We start from the raw sequence: 22,808 nt of genomic DNA, 5'->3' as shown, positions 1-22,808 counted from the left end.
GTCCCTTCCCCCAGTAAGCACACAGAGATCAGTGGGAGTTTCGCCAGTGACATCAGTAGGCTTGGGGTCACCTATGTTCTTTGCTCCCTGCTCCTCCCTTTTAAAAAAGTACCGTAGTACCGTGTTTCTCATATTTTAAGGCATCCCCAAAAAATAAGCCATGACAGGATTTCTAAGGGTTGGTGAAAAATAAGACATACCCCGAAAATAAGCCATGTTGTGTAGCCCCGACCGAGCGAGAGGCGAAGGCGCGGGACCCAGCAGGAGCTCCCTGCCTGCTTCCCCGAGCCGTCGCGCATCGGGGGACAGAGCCGAAGATCGGCGGGCGCTCCTTGCTGGGCTTGACAAGCCCGGCAAACAGCGCCCGCCGATCTTCGGACCTGTGCTGTGTGACAGGCAGGGGTGGGGGGAAGCGGAGATCGTTCTCCGCTCTCCCCCCACCCCCGCCTGTCACCAAAGATCGGCGGGCGCTCCTTGCTGGGCTTGACAAGCCCGGCAAACAGCGCCCGCCGATCTTCGGACCTGTCCTGTGTGACAGGCGGGGGTGGGGGGGGAAGCGGAGATCGTTCTCCGCTTCCCCCCCACCCCCGCCTGTCACCAAAGATCGGCGGGCGCTCCTTGCTGGGCTTGACAAGCCCGGCAAACAGCGCCCGCCGATCTTCGGACCTGTCCTGTGTGACAGGCGGGGGTGGGGGGGGAAGCGGAGATCGTTCTCCACTCTCCCCCCATCCCCGCCTGTCACCAAAGATCGGCGGGCGCTCCTTGCTGGGCTTGACAAGCCCGGCAAACCGCGCCCGCCGATCTTCGGACCTGTGCTGTGTGACAGGCAGGGGTGGGGGGAAGCGGAGATCGTTCTCCGCTCTCCCCCCACCCCCGCCTGTCACCAAAGATCGGCGGGCGCTCCTTGCTGGGCTTGACAAGCCCGGCAAACAGCGCCCGCCGATCTTCGGACCTGTCCTGTGTGACAGGCGGGGGTGGGGGGGGAGCGGAGATCGTTCTCCACTCTCCCCCCATCCCCGCCTGTCACCAAAGATCGGCGGGCGCTCCTTGCTGGGCTTGACAAGCCCGGCAAACAGCGCCCGCCGACCTGTGCTGTGTGACAGGCGGGGGTGGGGGGGAAGCGGAGATCGTTCTCCGCTCTCCCCCCACCTCCGCCTGTCACCAAAGATCGGCGGGCGCTCCTTGCTGGGCTTGACAAGCCCGGCAAACAGCGCCCGCCGATCTTCGGACCTGTCCTGTGTGACAGGCGGGGGTGGGGGGGGAAGCGGAGATCGTTCTCCGCTTCCCCCCCACCCCCGCCTGTCACCAAAGATCGGCGGGCGCTGTTTGCTGGGCTTGACAAGCCCGGCAAACAGCGCCCGCCGATCTTCGGACCTGTGCTGTGTGACAGGCAGGGGTGGGGGGAAGCGGAGATCGTTCTCCGCTCTCCCCCCACCCCCGCCTGTCACCAAAGATCGGCGGGCGCTCCTTGCTGGGCTTGACAAGCCCGGCAAACAGCGCCCGCCGACCTGTGCTGTGTGACAGGCGGGGGTGGGGGGGAAGCGGAGATCGTTCTCCGCTCTCCGCCCACCCCCGCCTGTCACCGAAGATCGGCGGGCGCTCCTTGCTGGGCTTGACAAGCCGGGCAAACCGCGCCCGCCGATCTTCGGACCTGTGCTGTGTGACAGGCAGGGGTGGGGGGAAGCGGAGATCGTTCTCCGCTCTCCCCCCACCCCCGCCTGTCACCAAAGATCGGCGGGCGCTCCTTGCTGGGCTTGACAAGCCCGGCAAACAGCGCCCGCCGATCTTCGGACCTGTCCTGTGTGACAGGCGGGGGGGGGAAGCGGAGATCGTTCTCCGCTTCCCCCCCACCCCCGCCTGTCACCAAAGATCGGCGGGCGCTGTTTGCTGGGCTTGACAAGCCCGGCAAACAGCGCCCGCCGATCTTCGGACCTGTCCTGTGTGACAGGCGGGGGTGGGGGGGAAGCGGAGATCGTTCTCCACTCTCCCCCCATCCCCGCCTGTCACCAAAGATCGGCGGGCGCTCCTTGCTGGGCTTGACAAGCCTGGCAAACAGCGCCCGCCGACCTGTGCTGTGTGACAGGCGGGGGTGGGGGGGAAGCGGAGATCGTTCTCCGCTCTCCGCCCACCCCCGCCTGTCACCGAAGATCGGCGGGCGCTTCTTGCTGGGCTTGACAAGCCCGGCAAACAGCGCCCGCCGATCTTCGGACCTGTCCTGTGTGACAGGCGGGAGTGGGGGGGGAAGCGGAGATCGTTCTCCGCTCTCCCCCCACCCCCGCCTGTCACCAAAGATCGGCGGGCGCTGTTTGCTGGGCTTGACAAGCCCGGCAAACAGCGCCCGCCGATCTTCGGACCTGTCCTGTGTGACAGGCGGGGGTGGGGGAGAAGCGGAGATCGTTCTCCGCTCTCCCCCCATCCCCGCCTGTCACCGAAGATCGGCGGGCGCTCCTAGCTGGGCTTGACAAGCCTGGCAAACAGCGCCCGCCGACCTGTGCTGTGTGACAGGCGGGGGTGGGGGAGAAGCGGAGATCGTTCTCCGCTCTCCCCCCATCCCCGCCTGTCACCGAAGATCGGCGGGCGCTCCTAGCTGGGCTTGACAAGCCCGGCAAACAGCGCCCGCCGACCTGTGCTGTGTGACAGGCGGGGGTGGGGGGGAAGCGGAGATCGTTCTCCGCTCTCCGCCCACCCCCGCCTGTCACCGAAGATCGGCGGGCGCTGTTTGCCGGGCTTGACAAGCCCGGCAAACAGCGCCCGCCGATCTTCGGACCTGTCCTGTGTGACAGGCGGGGGTGGGGGGGGGAAGCGGAGATCGTTCTCCGCTCTCCCCCCACCCCCGCCTGTCACCAAAGATCGGCGGGCGCTCCTTGCTGGGCTTGACAAGCCCGGCAAACAGCGCCCGCCGATCTTCGGACCTGTCCTGTGTGACAGGCGGGGGTGGGGGAGAAGCGGAGATCGTTCTCCGCTCTCCCCCCATCCCCGCCTGTCACCGAAGATCGGCGGGCGCTCCTAGCTGGGCTTGACAAGCCCGGCAAACAGCGCCCGCCGACCTGTGCTGTGTGACAGGCGGGGGTGGGGGAGAAGCGGAGATCGTTCTCCGCTCTCCCCCCATCCCCACCTGTCACCGAAGATCGGCGGGCGCTCCTAGCTGGGCTTGACAAGCCCGGCAAACAGCGCCCGCCGACCTGTGCTGTGTGACAGGCGGGGGTGGGGGGGAAGCGGAGATCGTTCTCCGCTCTCCGCCCACCCCCGCCTGTCACCGAAGATCGGCGGGCGCTGTTTGCTGGGCTTGTCAAAAAATAAGACATCCCTCAAAAATAAGCCATGTCGTGTTTTTTTGAAGAAAAAATTAATATAAGACATGACTTATAATATGAGAAACACGGTAGTATATGGAGGTACCGTATCTGCAGAGGGGAATAATGCCAACTAAGGACAGGTTTGCTTCCGCTGCAGCTGCCATTTAATGTCAAATATAAGGAGGTTCTGTGATGGATCATACCCTGCACTGGCACTGTTTGGGATGCTACAGATGCTACAACTCTGTCTCTCTGCTGCCTCGATCCTCTGTGTCAGTGTGGAAGGCAGCTGCCTCCTAGGGACAGCTGTGGAAATGATGCACATTGAAGCGTAAGGAAACTGTTCCAGCAATGGTTATATTTATACATGTGACTAATACCCCACTGTGCAAGTCCAGAGCCCCATGCAGGTTCAGAGTCGATTTGATGTGTTGCATAGTGAAAAAGAATAAGATGCAGGTTGGCAAGCTAATGATTCAAATGTTGGGTGTGAGCCTGCTGTAGAGATGCCTCCATTCTCAGCTTCCCACTTACAATATAGAGCTGTTGTAAGGGCTACAGATTGTGCAGATTTGGTAAACATTAATTTGCCACTTTCAGATGAAGAATCTGTGTGTGTATTTTTTAATTTTTACAAAAAAGAGTGCAGAGAGGAAGCGACTGTTGGCTGCCTTCCCAGAATTCTGCTTGAAGACCCCCCCCCTTCCCTTATTAACTTTCAGTATCTGAGACAGCCTGAGGGGCAGAGGGTTAAAAGCAGCAGAGCAGAGGTAAGGCAAGGGAAGCGGTGGGTTGCACTCCCACCCCCACTAAATTTAATGACAAAATAACCCGCCCCAGCACCCCCAGATTGGCAGCGGCATCTTTAGCAAACATGTGCATATCTGATTTTTGACCTGAAAATGTCTGTGAAATGCTTTGAATACACGCAAGTCCTTATACGAAAGTCAAGTGTTACTGTTAATATGTCTCTTACTATTGTAGTTTTGTCTAAGTCAGGAATCTGAAGCCTTTGGTCCTCCAGATTTTGTTAGACTCCAGCTGCCATCAGCTTGAGCTAGCAGGGCCATTTGGCAGGAGTGGTAAGGGCTGCACTACAGCAGCATGTGGAGGGCCAAAGTTCCCCCACACCTGATTTAGGTCCTGTGCTTCCAATGGTTCACTTGCCCTCTGTTTCCATAAACTAAACTCTCTCCAGAGCTGCTGGTGTTATATATTTAACTACGGTATTTTAAAATGTAGCTGAACTTTACCATGGATGCTTGAGAGCCAGGTGCTGCTTAATAAACAACTTAGCTTAAAGATGCCAATATTAAAGCTGTTATTTTAAACTCTGCTACTACACTATATAATGCTTGATATTTCAGCTCATGGAAAATTGATTGTAATATTGCCCCTTGGTGGTTGGATGAATTAGTACAGGTCTCCAAAGATTGAATCTCCAATCAGTGCAGTAATTTTGAGGATACACTTGCACAGACCTTTGAAGAGAAGCCAAAGTATTATTTTTTTTAAGTCGCCCCTTTAAATATGTGGAAATATATAAAGCAAATATATCAGGCAGACTGAAAGGTACAACTTTGGTATTAACCTGATAGAGGGAAGGAGGAAATCTAGAAATGTACTGTGTGGTATATTCCATGCTCCTGTAATGATTTGAATTTCTTATATCATCTTTCTTGGTTTTTTACTTTAGGACCTTATAGTTGATCAGACAATAGAGAAGGTTTCTTTCTGTGCTCCGGACAGGAATTTTGATAGGGCATTTTCTTACATCTGTCGAGATGGCACAACACGACGCTGGATATGTCACTGCTTTATGGCTGTAAAGGACACGGTAAGCTTCTTTTAGGATCACAAAAAAGCAAGAGGCCATTTCCAAATTATGTTACTTGTCTAGAGAAATTTAGCTTTCTTGTGGCAATCTTGTCATTTAAGAGCAGTGCATTCAACAGGCTCAGATATTTGAAACTGCAATGTTAAAACGCTGTAGCTAGTGTAAATCATGTATGTTTCTTAATACAAACAGGGAACCTAATGTGCTTACAGAGCATGAATTGCTATTTTTAAAAATCATATCTGCATTATGGATTTTATAGCACCAATATTTCAGTATATGAACTGACGGAGCAGCATTAACACCTGGCAGCTAAAATATATATTTAAAGTCTTAGTCCATGTGCATGTCTCATGTCTCTAATAACCTGTGCTTTAACTGGATGTAATAGATCTGAATTCTGCTGACCAGAATTTGTACAGAGAAGAGAAGCTTGCATGGAGTGCCAGCTATCATTTGGCAATGTTTGGAAGAAATGCGTAGTTCCATTTTGGTTTCTAAATGACGCAATGTCTTTTCAGGGAGAGAGGTTGAGTCATGCAGTTGGCTGTGCATTTGCAGCCTGCTTGGAGCGAAAGCAAAAGAGAGAGAAGGAGTGTGGGGTGACTGCCACCTTTGATGCCAGCAGAACCACATTCACAAGAGAGGGGTCTTTCAGGGTTACTACAGCAACTGAACAAGCAGAAAGAGAGGAAGGCATGAGGCAGATACAAGACACAAAAGGTAATGGGGTACAAGTCTGGCTATTTGGAAGCACTGCTGACTCAAACTACCATTTTACCTGGCCTGTCATTTTAAATACCAGTGAGATTATGAACCCTACTGCAAAATAACTTCATTATGCCTCTTGATAAGGTTTTAGACCTAAAATATCCTCAGCAGGCCCCTGAGAGCTTTGGATTTTGCAGAAACAGAGATATAGTGTGTGGTGTATTCTGTGCATTAGATTGAGGAGGAGGGATTAGTGTAACTCCTTAATTTCCCGTGTTTCTGAGCTTGATTTGTATAGGCATGGAGAACCTTTGACCCTCTAGAAAGGGCTGTGCTACAACTTCCATCATCCCTTGCCATTGGCCATTCTTGCTGGGACAGGTAGGAGTTGTAGTTCAGCAATCTCTGGAGGGCCAAAGTTTTGCCACTCCTAGTCTAATACTTTGGTTTCTTAAATACTAAAGGAGCGCCTGCAGATTTCATGGCCTGCAACACTTCAGAGCCAGTAATCTTGGAAAAAGTAATAATGGTTTCCCTAGTTGGTTAAGAATAGAAGCTGCCTTAACACATAGACTCGCAAACAATGGTTGCATCTTTATGACAAGATAGAGCAGATAATCTTTTAGTACACTTATAATTTCACTCTTGACTTCATAGACATGTATTTGCCCCCCACATATTAGGTCCCCCCCCAGCCCTTTAAATAATGACTGAGAATGTTAGTTTCCTTCAGAGGCATGTGGGGCAAAGGCACCAATACAGTTGGGAAGTGTGTAAATTAAGAAGTGGAAGAAGGCGACAGGTCTTGGAGCTATTATCGAACAAATCATTTAAATGAGCTTCTCTGTCCCATATCTTGGCTTACTGTTGCTTATTTCACCACATTTAATTCAAATATGCCTGGGAAATGCTTAATGTAGAACACAATATTCTGATAAGATGTTTGCATACTTTAGTTTCATTATCTGGAACGACACTCTGAAGACCAGATTCTACTAACTAGTCCTGCTAGTGGAAGCCTGCACAGGGACTTCCACTACTGCAATGGGGCTTTCCCATTCTCTCCTCTCCTTGCCCACCCACCCCAAATTGGCTTGTGGGGGAGGGGACTGGGGGAAATTGCAATACAGTGCGCAAGGGAAGATTATTCCATTGGGAAAGCAAGAATGCTTAAACTGATGGAATTTTTGAAACAGCGAAGCATTGAATTGCTCTCTATATATTTCTGTCAAATCTCTGGCAGACCGATGTGCAGCATATTCATGGCTCTTTGCTATGCAAAAGCATTCATGGATGGCTTATTCTTTTGTGTGGTGCCTATGAAATGTTCAAACAGATAAAGACTTAAATCCAGCTCTAGAGGGCCATTTGTAGTGAATTCAGACATAAACAATAGCAAACAACCAAAGCCACAGCAGAGTATCTCAGAGGGCTTAAAATCTTGATTAAAAGAAGCAGCTTTACCTGCCTCCCTAAACGCAAGCCATGAAACCAGTGCAGATCTCTCGAGAGGTGGGGGCAGCCACAGAAATGCCCCTGTCATGTGTTATGGATACCTGAAGGGACACTGAGAAGGGCCTCTGCGAAAGATATACGTTCTCAGGCAAGATTATATAGGAGGAGGAGAAGGAGGAGGCATTTCAGGTAATCTGGCCACAAGTCATTTGAGTCTTTATAGGTAAAAATTAGGACTTAGAATTGTATTTAGAAAGGAATAGGTATCCAGTGCATTTGCTACAAAAGGGGAGTAACATGAGTCCTACTTCCCTATACCCCCATAAGATGCCTAGCTGCAGCATTCTGAACCAAATGACATTTCTAAACAGTCTTCAAAGGCAGCCCCATTTAGGGTGTGTCAAGATGAGAGGCGATTTGCTACATCCTGATCTTGAAACAATAGAGCAGTAGCAGTGAAGACGGAAAATGGAATTCATAACAAGTCACTATGATCATTGAAGTGTTTGCTAAACTAACCTGGATAGATTAAGAGGCTAGTTAATTGCACTGAGCACTGTTTGCATTAGTCATGATAAAAATGCAAAAACCAATTACTGTAGAAAAATAGCATTTTGCATCTACCTATCTATCTGTCCAGGAAGTTACCATATTGTTTTAAATTAATTAAATCTCTGAAGAACCCAATGATAAAAAGGTCTCTTTAGCCAATATCCCTGTGTTAACTTTTTCCTGCTATTTTTTTCTCGCAGTTGAAACTGATGTGAAAGCGGCGGTGTCGAGTGTTGTACCTGGCAATACAGCCCCATCACCAAGTTCCCCAACCTCTCCTAGTGCTGAGGTTGCATCCTCTGCTGACAAAGAGTCAAATAACCCCCATGCTATCCCACGAAGACACGCTCCCATAGAGCAACTAGCCAGACAAGGCTCGTTCCGAGGTTTCCCTGCTCTTAGCCAGAAGATGTCCCCATTTAAACGACAGCTCTCTTTGCGAATAAATGAGCTCCCTTCAACGGTGCAGAGGAAGAGCGACTTCCCCATGAAAAACTCAGGTAGGGCAAAATTTATCCCCATGTCCTCAGTACACTTGGATGCAGTTTGAGCTCACTTGATCACCACATTTGAGAGAGATCTCTATAAAGAGATGTTATGATCCTCTACCCCTCGTACCTGCACTGTTTCTTTCTTGAAATGTCAGGGATTTTGTTGTTGGCTCTGCACCAAACTGTACTTACATTGTGACCTTAACTTCTATTAACTTTCCTCTAGAATATTTCTGTGTTTCTCCATTTTTTTTAAATGGATTTTGCCGACTGGCAATTATTCCTCGGTTGTCGAACGTTTCGGAAGTTGGAACGGTCTTCTGGAATGGATTACGTTTGACAACCAAGATTCCACTGTATTATACATAGCCCAATAATATTTACTATTGTTAAATAACTTTACAGTTTGAACTACATGGAACACATTCAGAGGTAGAAATGTATGGTTTGAATGTCTGGGTCATGAGCATCTTGGTTTAAGTTGGCATATTTTAATTCATGTGCTTGCGCAGAGGAATGAATTAAACACTTAGTTCTTGGGGGGGGGGAATTAAGTACAGTGGTGCCTCGACTTACGAATGCTTTGACTTCTGAAGGTTTCGACTTACGAAGTCCGCAAACCCGGAAGTATTTCCGTCGTGCGTGTGTTCTGCGCATGCGCAGAAGCGGTGCATGCGGTTTGCGCATGCGCAAAATGGACCCTTCAACTTGCTAAGGATTCGACATCCAAAGAGCACCGCGGAACGGATCACCTTCGTAAGTCGAGGTACCACTGTATTGCTAAATTAGGGCCAATCCAATATTGCATAGCCATAGAAATATCATGTGAGTGGGGGGAGGAGAGAAGAATGTGCCCTGTCCATACAGTTGACTGCATTCCTGTGCAATCTTTATTCTTATTTTCAGTTCCAGAGGTTGAAGGAGAAGTGGATAGCATTAGTTCCCTGTGCTCCCAGATTACAAATGCATTTAGCACACCGTCGGAGGACCCTTTCACTTCTGCCCCTATGCCAAAACCAGTCACTGTAGTTGCACCACAGTCTCCTGCTTTTCAAGGTGTGTCCTCTCTAAGTTTGGGTTCATTCATGATGTTTGTTACATATGCAATGCTGCTTTCCTCCGCCACCATTGCTTGAATGTCTCTAAGTGTCTTGCAACTGCCTTGTTTGTCTCTGAAGTCATTATGCTTTGCTCATTTTATATGCTTTGTAGCCTTTTCCTCGAAAGATTAGGACCCATCCAAAACTATTCAACTAATTATATAAAATGCTTTCAAAGAGAAGATCAGATTTTTAGCCTTGAAAACAATTTGCGTGTTGATTTAAATGAGGTGCAACTTCAAAGTCTTGATACCTTTGCTCAAGTAACTTAAGACCAATAATAATCTTAATGAATTTTGGTGAAAGACAAAATGTGATTAGAATTTCGGGTTGTAGAGTAGAAATTGATTTCATTAGCCAGAATATCTTTACAGTTCAAATTGTTGCACACTTTCTCAATTCAAACCACCCCTTAGTGCTCAAGAAGTAGGAATGTCGCTCATGGTCAAGCAAGTAATAATAAAAATAGTAATAAATAGGGGGGGGGGAAGAGGAACAAGTAAGAATGTGTGGAACGTGAAGTCCATGTCCTTTGGTTTTGCATGCACACTTTAAATTTAAACTTGTGGGTTTAAATTATAGAAGCCTGTAATTAATGGCTTTGAAGTGCAGATGAAGTCATTTAACTGTTTTGATTAGGTTATGAAAAAAACAGATCTGGTTACATTTGAGTATAAAATGTGGCGGTCATTTTATTTGCATTCTGCTGGGGAAAAGTAGTTAAAAATTACTTGGTTGTCTTAACAGTTGAGTCAACAGGAAATGTGATTTGCATCGTAGAAAATGTCAGTAGATTAACAGTGTGAAAGAGTGGCTGAGATGTTGATGTGTGTTGCATGTTGGCAGAAATCATGCATTTATTTTTAACATCCCAGTCACCTGCATGCCTTGCATGAATTAACATCATTGATGTTGTCTGCTCCCATTTTAGTTAATGGCACTGCCTCTGCCTTCAGTGTGCTTGCTGCTAAACCAGCTCAAACTACTGTAGCACCCACTGCAGTACCAGTTCGTGAAACCAATCCTTGGGCTCTTGCCCCTGCTGCTCCAGCTGCTGCTAAAACTAGAGCCGCAGCCACTCTTTCTGGTAAGACCGGGCACAGATCCTGTGTGTTGCTTTCAGAGGGTTGAAATATGCGGTGCTGGATTAGAGGGATCTTTCATCTAATGCATTGCTTGGGGATTTTTAATATCCAAAGCCATCTGGTTTGAGGCAAAGCAAAGGAATCCATTTATTTTATTTGCAGCCTTTCTGTTTCACTCTTCGCTTCAAAAAGCAATTCCAGAGAAGATAACAATAAAATATGCATAAAGCAAGGCAGAGGAATTGCAATTTTTTTTTGGGGGGGGGGAGATCCAATCTGGCATTACATTCCTGCAAAGGCTTGGGCAAATAGCCAAGTCTTTACCTGGTGCAAGAAGCTCAACTGTGTCTGCATCAGTCTTAGAAGGGAGGGAGTTCCAAATCTGGGGTGCCACCACCAGCAAGGCTCTCCCTTGTATCATCACCAACCAGGGACAGTTGTAGGAATAATTAATAGGTGTTCAAGGATGTTTGAGGTGCAGCTTTGTACTTTTACTTCAGTATCTGGGGCAGGCACCCCCAAACTTCGGCCCTCCAGATGTTCTGGACTACAATTCCCATCTTCCCTGACCACTGGTCCTGTTAGCTAGGGATCATGGGAGTTGTAGGCCAAAACATCTGGAGGGCCACAGTTTGGGGATGCCTGATCTAGGGAAACATTTAGATGGCTTGAGAGAGGATAAGAATTTACTGCAGGAGCAAGACTACTTTAGTAGCCAGGATACATCTGCCACCATTTGTAAATTCAAAGCTGGCACTGTAGCAGGGCACATGGGACTCATCAACCTGGGAGGATAGCCTATCTAGGAGAAGGAAAACTCTGATCCTAAACATCCTCTGCCTTGTGGGATATCTTCGGGAGAAGAAAAGGCTAAGGCATAAATCCTACACAAATCCTGAATGGAGTTCCTCGGTTGGATGGCGCCTTGTACGCCTCCTTCCGGCAACTCCTGCAGCCAGGCTAGTGCCAAATTTATTGCTCTACTTTCATTTGGGCCATATCAGCGAGGTCGAGAGGGGGGCTTGTCGTCTGGGCAGCCCAGGACCTCCATCCACACTGACCATGCTTGCGCCCCGAAGAGGTCACTTTGGTGCTGCTAGCACAGTGGTTTGACTTCACCCCTGAAGTGCAGTTCATAGTTAAACTCTAGCAAAGGATGAATCTACTGATTTTGGGGCAGCTGTACATGTAATTTACCAGACATGATCACTGTTTGCATACCAGTGCTTCCCAAACATCCGTACACTCTTAAATGCATGTGTGCATGCATTTTAGCAAGGGTTGCCAGGTACATTTACCCAGTTGCATAAAAATGCATGTATGTTGTACCTTGCTGCAGTGGAAAGCCACAGGCTGTTTGTACCAGTTATGTCTTGCTGGACCTCCACATTTCTGCTTACCATGGGCAAGTAGCTCAGACCTTTAGCAAGGCATGATGCTCATGAGCACAAAGGTCCCTCCCTGAAGTTCTCCATGCACAGAACTTATGGGAAGTGTCTTTTTCACACTGTACTTTGGTTGGCTAAAACACCTGTTGCTCAGTGCAACATGAGATTCCTATTGCACAGATCAGTGTTGAAGCATTTTTGGAGCACGTAGAAGCAGCATAAGACTTGTGCTGCTCCTTCTCTAAACCACAGAGCAACATGTGACCTACCCAGAATCCTCTGGCATGCGTAGAGGACTTGGGCAAAGTGAAGAATCAGTGGTGAAGTCCAGTGATGGGCTGACTACTGAGCCAAGCCAAATTTGTACACCCTTTTTTTGGTCAATATATGTTCAGATATACTGCCTCCACTGTTGAAGGCAGTGTGCCTCTGAATAACACTTTCTGGGAATAACACATGGGGAGAGCACTGTTGCACTCAGAACCTGGTTGTAGGCTTTCCATAGGCATCTGGTTGGCCTCTGTGAGACTGGGGGGGGTCCTTTGGTCTGATCCAGCAGGACTGGATTTGAAGCAGAGGCCATTCAGAACCCTACAATGCTATCTGAGGTTCTGTAAGCCAGAAGGCAGGGGCAGAACTTCATGCTTTATGGAACAAAGCATACAAGTTTTACCACTGAGCTATAGCTTCTCATCTGATGGCGCATGAGGCCACCACCTTGCCGAAGATAAGCAGGCCTGGGTCTGGTCAGTGCCTGGATGGATAACGGCCTAGGAACCAGATAAACACTGCCTTGGGCTCACGATGAAAGGAAGGCAGGATATAAATGTAACAAAATTAATGAAAATAAATACTGGTAGTTGGAAGAAAAGACCCAGAAGCAGCTCCAAGGTGAAGCATCAAAATCTGCTTAAGTTGGGGATTGTTGGACAGTAGTAACATGCCTTTTCAGATTTGAAACTCAATAGAGGAGGCGGCTGGGGTTTAGCCTTTGCAGAGAAGAGGGTGGGAATAAGGCATGATCCAGAAAAGAAGTATTAAGTTAAAAACAACTTAAAAGAAACTGAAATGTTAAGTATTGAATATTACAGAGCAATTAGACAGAGGTTAACAGACTGAATTGCGTAGAAAGCATAAGCAAGGAGTATAAGTGAAGGAAGGGAAAGAACGAAAGCAACAAGCTGTCAGTAAGTACAGTTTCAAACTATCACGCCAGTTTTGCAAATGGTGAATTCTGAGTCATAGAGTTTATTTATTTAGCAGTCAGTACAGATATCACACACACAGGCTTGTAATTGGTGATTGGGCCATTGCACATCATGTTTGGCCGTCTCCCTGATTCCAAAGTGGGGTGCATAGATTCCCCTGTGCCTGCTTGGGATGGCATGTACTATACTAGCCTTCCCTTATTAGCATTTCATTTGGCCTAGGGCAGGTGGGGAATCTACCATCTGCGGGCCAATCTTGGCCCTCTAGGTTTCCCCATTTGGTCCACAATGCTGTTTTGGGCAGGTCATACCCCACCCATAGTACCTGACAACTAGCTGTGGAGAGCCCGAGACCCAGTGTTGAGCATCAGTCATCTGATTATTCTGAGTCAAGCATATCAGAGAGCTGCCTGCAGGTGCACCCAAACTCAGTGGTAAGCATGTTCGCTCCTTCTATTGGAGGAAGGGGTGATCCCGATTAGTGCTGGACTCAGGAGAGCAATTGGGTGCTCTTTGCAGCAGTTTCTCCCACCTGTAATTTGACCGATGGAAGGGGCAATCCATCTGTCAATTGTGATGCCATGTGACTGACAGGAGGATAGCCCCCATCTACCTTCCAGAGTTGGCCTATTTCTAAGTTCTGGCTCCTGGAGCCAATAAATAAATAAATCACAACCCCTAGTTACCACGGCTTGCACTTTTCCTTTACTGAGCTTTAGAATGAGGAGCTATTCTACTGAAACTAAATGGGTGTAAATATTTTCTCTTACGTTGAAAGTGGGACTGGATGTTGTAAAGTTTGTCTTCAGGCATAACTCCAGTAGGAACAAGTGCAAGTTCACATTAGTTTTAGTGATCTCAACTGCTGTTATGAAACTGACCAGCCTGATCCAATTATAATTGGAAACTGGAACTTCTTCAAGGTCTCTGTTAGATCCTTTATCAAGCAGCAGTGATTAGAAACAGGATGAAGCATATCCCTTGCTGAGATCTTACCTTAACGTCTGTTTTCCTTCATAGGTTCCGAGTGGAGTACCAACTCAGGAGCTGCCTCACCGAATCTGTTCCAGGCAAACCACAGACGTACTCCCTCCGAGGCAGACCGCTGGTTGGAAGAGGTGTCCAAAACTGTCCGGTCCCAGCAGCCGCAGCCACCCCCAGCTCCCCAGCCACTCCTTCCTCCTCCTCCTCCTCCTGTGGCTTCTCAAGCAGCCTCAGCTTTTCCAGGCAGCACCTTCATTGCATCTCAGCCTGTGCCTGTCGGTGTGGTCCAGCCCATGCAACCAGCGTTTATCCCAGCTCAGCCATACGCTGTAGCAAACGGAATGCCCTATTCCGCCCCAAGCGTGCCAGTGGTTGGAATCACCCCTTCCCAGATGGTAGCAAACGTATTTGGTACGGCAAGCCACACTCAAGGATCCCACTCTCACCAGTCACCTAGTCTTATAAAGCAGCAGACATTGCCCCAGTACGAAACTAACAGTGCTACTGCCAGTCCTTTTTTCAAACCTCCTCCCCAGCAGCTCAACGGGTCGGCTGCTTTCAACGGTGTGGACGCTGCCAAATGGCCCGCAGAGGACAAGCATGTACTGCCGCCTGCAGCTGCCCAGCAGGTTGATCCATTTGAAGCGCAGTGGGCGGCGCTGGAAAGCAAATCGAAGCAGCGCACCAACCCATCTCCAACTAACCCTTTCTCGAGCGAATTGCAGAAAACCTTTGAGATTGAACTTTAAGCAGTCCTGTGGCTTTGTACTTAAGTCTGTCTGTATGTGTGTTGGAATTGGATTGGGTGGAAGGAAGGGGGATACAAGGGGGCAAGAGGGGACGAGTGAGCAGCATATGCGCCATTGCTGGTGTCCCCATGGAATCAGTGGGCATATAGAGAGGGAACAATTGGGGTGGGGGGAGACGCTCCAAGCCCCAACCACACAACTATTGGGAAATCTAGGAAATGTCCCTGGGCCTCTTGCATTCCTGCTTGGGAGCTTCAATGGCAAAGGAAACCTCAAAAGGGCTGAAGAAGGGAAATGAGCCCTGAAGCCCTTTCCTCGCACAGAACTTCAGAAGACCTCGTAAGATGAGAAGCAAATTAGCCGCCACTATCTTCAGGAGGTGTCTTGTCTACCTTCCTGTGAGTGAGCCATTCCTCTGAGCGGGGGGAAAGAGAGAGGAGTAGCCAGGCGGATACAAGCTCAGCTGGGGAATGGGAAGAAGTGAGAGCTGCTTAGCATATGCCGTCTGTGGAAAAGGATGAGCTTCCATTTTGAGTAACACAATAATTATTATATATAAAATAAAGCCAAAATCTTTATTTTTATGCATTTTAGATTATTTTAAATAGTTCTAGGTAATAAAAGCTGAATGAGTTGTAAGTAATCTTGCCAAAGGTATAAAAGGGGGTTGGATGTAAAATTGTACATAAGATTGATTTATCACTGATTCTTACAGTCAGTAATATGAGAGTAGAATGGGGAGCAGAGTTATTAGCTTGTTCTTGTCCTATCATTGTAAGTAGCATATTGCAACAACAATCATGAATCATGACCAATTCAAAAAAAAAATCACAGTAGAATAGTTTTAAGAGCAGTATTGTCTTGGTTTAAAAACAATGGGTAAATTCGATATCTTTTTTTAAAAGAATTCAAACTAGATCATATTGGAGTACATATAGGTTTTTTTCATATACTGCTGCAGTTTCCTTGTCTTGAATCTGTTTTAATACTACTGTGGTAAGTTGACTATAATCATATCTACAATCAGGTCTACTTAGGAACCCATTTTATGTGCATTGAATAGAGTTTAGATTTTATTTTTTATTTTTTTAAAAAAAGCTTTTTCTCACTGTTCTATGTAAAAGCTTGTGGCTAGACTGCAGCTATTCCATGTTCTTCCTTCAGCAAATCATGAAAATCCATCTCATTTTTAATTTTACTCGTAAAACTTGGCCTTACAAGCAAACGTAAGTTATATATTTGTACTGATTTATAATCTGCTTTAACAGAAATAAATGTTGGTAGTAGATAATGCAGCTTTTTGAGCAGGTTTCCTTGTCCTTTTCCTGCAGTGTCTGTACTTCCTTGAATTTGAATTCATCTGGTGCATGCCTGATGTAGCAGGCTGCCACTGCCATTTGCATTTCCGTATGAAACGGATTACTTGAAAACTAGAACTTAGACTTTTGAACACTTGGTTTGCTCTTGCTTTATTTGGAGTTCTTGAATGATGTGAGAGCTGTCACTAGGTTTCTGTGTGTTGCATTTGAGGAATATGGTTCTTTATGTACCTGCTTCTGATCCCACACTACTGTATATGGCAGTCTCTCTTCTGTTTAGTAGTTCTTCCTGCACACTACTCAGAGGTAACCCTGGAGAGCATTCTGTGCCTTCCTATGCAGATTTATCATTCATATTCCTGTCATTCCAGAACTGATCCATTTGCAGGGATAGAGCTGTTTGTTGCTGCAGCATGAAAATGATTTGGCATGGTCTGTGATAACTGGCATCATCCATAATTCAGGACTCTGCCCGACTACACAATTGTCACTGGAAAACAGTTGGTGATTATTAGGCTATTTTGACTTTCCAAGATTCAGTAAAAAAGAAATAAAAAGCATGAGTCCCTATACTCAAATAGAACTACATCAAGTGTAAATACATGCTTCATTATGTGAATTTGGAACATACTCTATTGCACCTATGTACAAATCCATCCCAACACTTTCTCTTATTCTAGTCATGAGTTCTGAAAGTATAAACACACTCTAACAAAGCTGCCACCAACTACACAATCTGTTGTTAACCATAGAACTTTTGCACAAAGCCTCAAGTAATTAGGCAAGGATTTCCATAAGGTGCTTTTGCAAGTTTGTACAGTAAATAGGCAGTTACTAAGTGTCCATGAATTTGGATGCAACTCCTCAGCATTTTAGGAACACAGTCCAAAAAGCAATTCCCTCAGCTATATATGCTACCCAGCTGTTAGAATCAAAACATTGGAGTACTCCTTCAGCATTTTTTAAAATCATAGCAAAACTACACGTTCTGCCATTTCAGGAACCTGTGCCATCATTTTATAAAGCATTAATACAGAGCTGACTCCATTTCCCTGCTGTGAGAAGCCAGACCTGGAATGCCCCCCAATGTTTTTAAAGCTGCAAATACAGGGTGCCTGTGCATCTGCATCAAGATTACCATCCATTGTGGTGCAGATGGAGCATTGCGCTGCTAAATCCCAGCGTGTCTTTCCTGAGAATTGTATTTTCATTGTTTCAGTTCTATAAAATTCCTGTGAATTGCATAGGATTCTTTTTTAAATTTTAGATTGGATAAATATATATTTCCTTGTCTGGTTTTTATATGGTAAATCTTTTGAGTGTGCCTTCCCTCTTCCACAGGAAACAAATTCTGAATACAAACCATTTCAAGGAAATCTAAACTATCATATCCTTGCTGCATTGAAAATATGTAAGCACTGAGTTTGCCTGCACCTGTGTTTTTCAGTTGGGGAAAAAAACTTGTGACATAATTGTTCCCATAGCACTCAGCTGTTCAGTGGCAGGCAATATGCATTGATCATATAGTTTCTGTCATCTAAACATTGCCTGCGTTGTAGATGCTGCTTTTTTAGAGGAGCAATGGACCCATGTTCTCAACAGTCTTAAGTGAAGCTGTTCCCATTGGGTAGTCAGATGATGCTGAGAACAAAGGCTGACTTATGAACACTAATCTCTGAGATAAAATGCCAATGCATTTTTCTTTCACTCTTCTACAGTGGCCGATTTTTAACTGTTCATAGCCCTGCAGCTCACAACAGTTTGGTTCCTCTATATCAGCCTTCAGCTATTTGAAATTGAAAAGTAGTGCGACCTGAAAAAACGAAAGTTGCTGTGTGGAGCACTCCTGCCCGGTACAGGCTTCAATTGTAAACCTATTTACCTGGGAGTAAGAACTCAATGGGATATGCTTCCTAGAGATGTATAGGATTGTGCTGTCAAGGTATGTTGTACTCTAGGTTACTGAAGTCTAGTATTCATTTTCTTGCACATGCCCACACATTCTGCTCCATTAGCATTCCACGATTGCAGAATATGCTCGGTCCACACTGGGCTGTCTGGGTGGGTTTTGCTTCCTTTAGGGTTTTTCTTAAAGACTTTTGTTCTTTTGCATAGTTCCCCTGAACAAGTTCCACCTCTTTTGCATTTGGCTACACAAATAAATGCACTTGCAGAATTGTGTGGTGATGATATCCCAACTGGTGCATCCTTTCACAGATGCTGCTCATTCCAGTATTTCTGAAATTAGATATCTGGGTGTTTTGGAAAGAGAAGCTACCCATAAAGTTAATCTGTCCCTAAGCCCAGGATGGTGTCAGTTGTCACACTAAATGCTTGTTGTGTTCAAATGCTGTTGCATTAAAAAAAAAAACACCTATCAGTAGATCTGGGGGCTGCTTCGTTAGTTTTCCTACAAATTGCTCCATTGAGTGACATACTGGAGTTATAGTTTCTGGCTAGACTTGGGTTTTCCTATAATCTTGGAAGAGTCTATTGACCCTTTTATGTGTGGGTAGTTTTGCGCAGAATTCTTTCCATCCTAGGGTCTTGAAAGAGCACAGCTCTAGTGCTTGGCTGTGTGGGATCTCCATGCAAGCAGGCTTTAAGGCAGATGTTATTGCAGTTGCAGTTATAATACAGTGATCCTGGAACTGTGATTTACTGTGTGCATTCATGTGCTTTGCAAATGGGAAAATGCAGGCCATTTCAAGAGCAAGTGGTGGTGGTGCGTTAAAACGTTTCTTCCATGAAAGCATTGGATGAAGGGAAGTTGACATTTTATCAACCAAGAGGCTGTTATGCTTTAAACTATAGTAGATAGAATGTGAAAGTTGTTCATGCCAAGTGTCCCCATAAACTGTGTTACAGTTTGCATGTGGATAACTCTTCAGTCGAAAACTTTACTGCAGGCTGCCCTCCGGGGTCAGCCTGAACAAGGAGGGATATGACAGCTGCACAAACCCAACAAGGCTGCCTTTTTCTCCTTTTAAATTCAGTACAGCTTTAGCAGAGCATAGGAGCAGTCTTAAGCTAGAAGCCATTCACGTAGCCTGCCATAGCCTAGTATAAAAAGGTAAAGGGACCCCTGACCATTAGGTCCAGTTGTGACCGACTCTGGGGTTGCGCGCTCATCTCGCATTATTGGCCAAGGGAGCCGGCATATAGCTTCCAGGTCATGTGGCCAGCATGACAAAGCCGCTTCTGGCAAACCAGAGCAGCACATGGAAACGCCGTTTACCTTCCCGCTGTAGCGGTTCCTATTTATCTACTTGCATTTTGACGTGCTTTCGAACTGCTAGGTTGGCAGGAGCTGGGACCGAGCAACGGGAGCTCACCTCATCACAGGGATTCGAACCGCTGACCTTCTGATCAGCAAGCCCTAGGCTCAGTGGTTTAACCCACAGCGTAATAGTGGCTCCTAAATTGTGGTCTGCATACCACTGGTGGTCCACAAGCTTCATTCAGGTGGCCTGCAGTGTGTCTGCCATTTAAGAGGGGAGGGGGCGCATCTACCACAGTAAATATTCATATTGATTTTTCATTGTGTTCTTTTTATTTTATATTATATTGCATTTTATTGTATGACAGAATTCAAATGGTAACACAATAAAATGCAATAAGCAGGAAATAAAATTTAAAAAATCAATACACAATGAAAAATCATACCACATCTAGCTTGGTGTATTACAATTGCTACAGCAGGCAGAAAAATCATTAAATGAGCCATCAAGAAACTCGGCAATTTTGAAGTGGTTCTTCGGCTTGGATAGTTTGGGAACCAAAGGCCTTGAAATTATTCCAGGACTGTTGCACTGTAGGCCACTATGCTTGTTTGCAGACTATTGAAATAAAACAAAATCAGACTAATGAAAAGGTGCCCCTAAAGGTTAGCAAAGAGGACTACTGGGTGGTAAATCATGGCTTTACTTTATAAGTACATCTGGTAGTAGTGGATTGAACCGAATGCCAATGTAGAAAAGTATACATGCGTTTTCTGTTAAAGGCTGTGAAAAGGAAATTTATGTATATTGTTATTATTAAAGTTTAACTTGTAGGCATAGTTTTTCCTCTGATTAAGAACCATGGTGCTTCCTCCCATTCCTTCCACATGACATGTAGACTTTTTACCTTTGGGTTCTCACAACTAAGTGACTTGCCCAGATTACTGGGATACAGAACGTAGAGGGTTTTTTTTTCCTTTTGCCTGTGGTTTGGGATCCCATCCCTGTTTGCATAATTTGTTTATACTGCAGTAGCAATTCCTAGAGATCAATAAATTTGACTGCTTTGTGGCCTTGATGTAAGAGCTTCCCTTACCCAACATGACCTTTCTTGGCATCAGTGGTCATCCTTAGATGTTACACGTTCAAGTTGTGATCTGAGAGTAATTTTTCTGAGAAGAAACAGAGCTATCCCATATACTCTGGCACTGGTATGCATGAAGAATCCCAGAACTTCACAACAGTCTCTTACGTTGTTCTTCAGGAGATTTGGAGTACAACCCTGTGCATATTTACTTGGAATTAAGTCCCCCCCCCCCCCCGTGTTCAGAGGGGCTTAGTCCCAGGAAAATGGCTACAGAAGTGCAGCCTTATTTTCTCAGGGGTATCGGAAGTGCAAGACCCAATCCAAATTCCTATAGTTCTTCATTTCAGCAACTCCTTTGCAGCTCTAATACTAAGCATTGTTTGCATGCTGCCAGTACCTCTTCATTACAGCTGTCTGTATCTGTAGTGAAACAAATCCATTGGTCCAATTGCGACTCTTTAAAGTTGGAAAGGGTTGAGTGATTGTAGGACACTTGTGATAACCATATGGGAAAAACTGACTGTCAACCTGCCAACTTTCCACAGAAATGTGAGCTCAGTGGCTTTCTGTAATTTATTTTTTGTGTTTTAGTCTACTTTAAAGGTGAGTGCTGCTTGTTATCATTAATCAGCCCGAAGGAAGAAAACCTTTCTTCCTTGCTTTTTGACTCTTGTCCATGTTGCTTGTTAAACTATGTTAGAAAAACAGTCCTTTATTATTTCCTTGAATGGGTAGGTCAGCCAGCTGTTGGGCAATCCAGTGTTTGTGTTGCAAAACACCACAGAAAGCTGAAAAGATAGAAATTTGGCTACTGCTACCTATTCTCTCCACTTCCGTGTGTGTGTGTGTGTGTGTGCATGAGTAAACAAATATGGAATTTCTCAAGCAATCAGGACTGTAGATCATAAACTTTCTTCTTCTGGAGCAGGACCACATTAGGGGAAAATGAGGTTCAGCCCTGGTGGTGAGAACAGCTGGCACAGCAAAAGCTAGAGTAATACTCATTATTGCAGAGTTGAGCCTGTATAATCAGGTCACAGTTGGCAAGGTGTGGTTGGTCAACACATTCCCTGCTTGGGTCCAAAGGGAGGCGTGCAGGTACTGCAGGAGAAAGAAGAGAGAAAAGGACTTGAACACAGTTTCATGCAATCATCTAAGACTACAGAAGAATTTACTTCCTGTACTATAGGCTAGAGTACATTCTGTGTTCTGGACCTAGAACAAATGTGATAAGAATCCATAGCTTAGGAGATATTCAAAGGCAGAAATGAGCAATAAGGTCTGGTTGATCGCTCACGGTCTTAGCAGTTGTCATTTTTAGTAAGAAACTATCCCCTAGGCCAGAGCTTTCCAAACTTTTCATGTTGGTGACACACTTTGTAGGCATGCGTCATTTCATGACACAGTAATTCAGTTTTATATCGAACTGGAGGTTAAACTAATCCCTTTCCAGCCCTGGGAGGAGCACAGGGAGTGTTCGTGTGACACACTTACACACACACTGCAGCCGACACACTAATGTGTCATGACACACAGTTTGGAAAGCTGTGGTATGTAAGTGCTTCAGTCTGAGAATCACCAAGCAGTTGTTACCTAGTATAAGGGCAGGTTGAAATTAGTCCAGCCCTTAGCTTTTAATAACTGAAACTGAATGAACTTGACCTTGTATTTTTCCCCTTCTCCACTTCTATACATGCAACATTTTGTTTCATTTTCAAAATAAGGTTTAGCAATTTTAGTGGTATATGGTGGTAATCAACTAAGTTTTACTCAAGCCCATTGCACTATGTAAAACGTAAGTTGAATACCACCCCTGTAGCACTAAAATTGTTGAACCTAAGGAGATGGTTCCATTTGCTACTCTAGGTGTTCTCCCAACACCCCCTCTGGAGCCAAGTTTAGCGGTGCATTTGGGGGGGCGGCGGCATTGAGCTAGTGGAAGCCTTTGTGCAGCATTTCCACTGAGGGGGAAACTATGGGCATGATTCAACAAACAAGTCCCATTTAACACAGTGGTTTGGGATTAGGCAGGTCTATAGTTTGTAACGTACAAGCTCATTTGTTAATGTACAAATAACATTTTTCTCCAGCTACTAAACATGTTTACTGTCCTATTTGACCCAAACCCCAAGAAATATAGTTATACTTTATAAAGAAGTGGAACAAGGTAGTCATTACCTACTGGTCCTATCCCCCCCCCCCAAATGGGAATGCAGCAGAATTCATTTCCTACTGGTGCCATTGTGTGCATTGTGAATGTTCATGCTGGCCTAAGGTCAAAAGCCTCAGGGCATTAAAGATAACAGTGTTATCTTGGTTATTTTG

At 46.0% G+C, this 22,808-nt stretch overlaps 2 protein-coding genes across 18 annotated transcripts in view; one reads left to right on the top strand and one right to left on the bottom strand.

Moving 5' to 3' along the window:
- NUMB (NUMB endocytic adaptor protein) overlaps nucleotides 1–16,147 on the top strand; it is a 59,036-nt gene extending 42,889 nt beyond the window's left edge. For 8 of the 16 annotated variants that reach the window (XM_088654669.1, XM_035112758.3, XM_088654683.1 and 5 more), the window contains 6 exons: nucleotides 4,993–5,133; nucleotides 5,655–5,856; nucleotides 8,052–8,351; nucleotides 9,249–9,398; nucleotides 10,374–10,529; nucleotides 14,144–16,147. In XM_088654669.1, the coding sequence (XP_088510795.1) occupies nucleotides 4,993–5,133; nucleotides 5,655–5,856; nucleotides 8,052–8,351; nucleotides 9,249–9,398; nucleotides 10,374–10,529; nucleotides 14,144–14,856 (1,662 nt within the window). In that variant the 3' untranslated portion in view covers nucleotides 14,857–16,147. The remainder of the gene's footprint in view (nucleotides 1–4,992; nucleotides 5,134–5,654; nucleotides 5,857–8,051; nucleotides 8,352–9,248; nucleotides 9,399–10,373; nucleotides 10,530–14,143) is intronic. The other 8 variants (XM_088654711.1, XM_088654693.1, XM_088654722.1 and 5 more) reach the window with 1 other exon arrangement.
- Nucleotides 16,148–20,083: 3,936 nt separating this feature from the next.
- Nucleotides 20,084–22,808, bottom strand: part of PAPLN (papilin, proteoglycan like sulfated glycoprotein) — a 55,372-nt gene continuing 52,647 nt past the window's right edge. For both annotated transcript variants that reach the window (XM_035112829.3, XM_035112838.3), the window contains one exon: nucleotides 20,084–21,584. In XM_035112829.3, the coding sequence (XP_034968720.2) occupies nucleotides 21,436–21,584 (149 nt within the window). In that variant the 3' untranslated portion in view covers nucleotides 20,084–21,435. The remainder of the gene's footprint in view (nucleotides 21,585–22,808) is intronic.

Source organism: Zootoca vivipara, chromosome 1 (genome assembly GCF_965207765.1).
Source record: "Zootoca vivipara chromosome 1, rZooViv2.hap1.1, whole genome shotgun sequence".
NCBI classification, from domain to species: domain Eukaryota; kingdom Metazoa; phylum Chordata; class Lepidosauria; order Squamata; family Lacertidae; genus Zootoca; species Zootoca vivipara.
The sequence above is the reverse complement of the archived record's forward strand: the minus strand, read 5'-3'. Positions and strand labels throughout refer to the sequence as shown.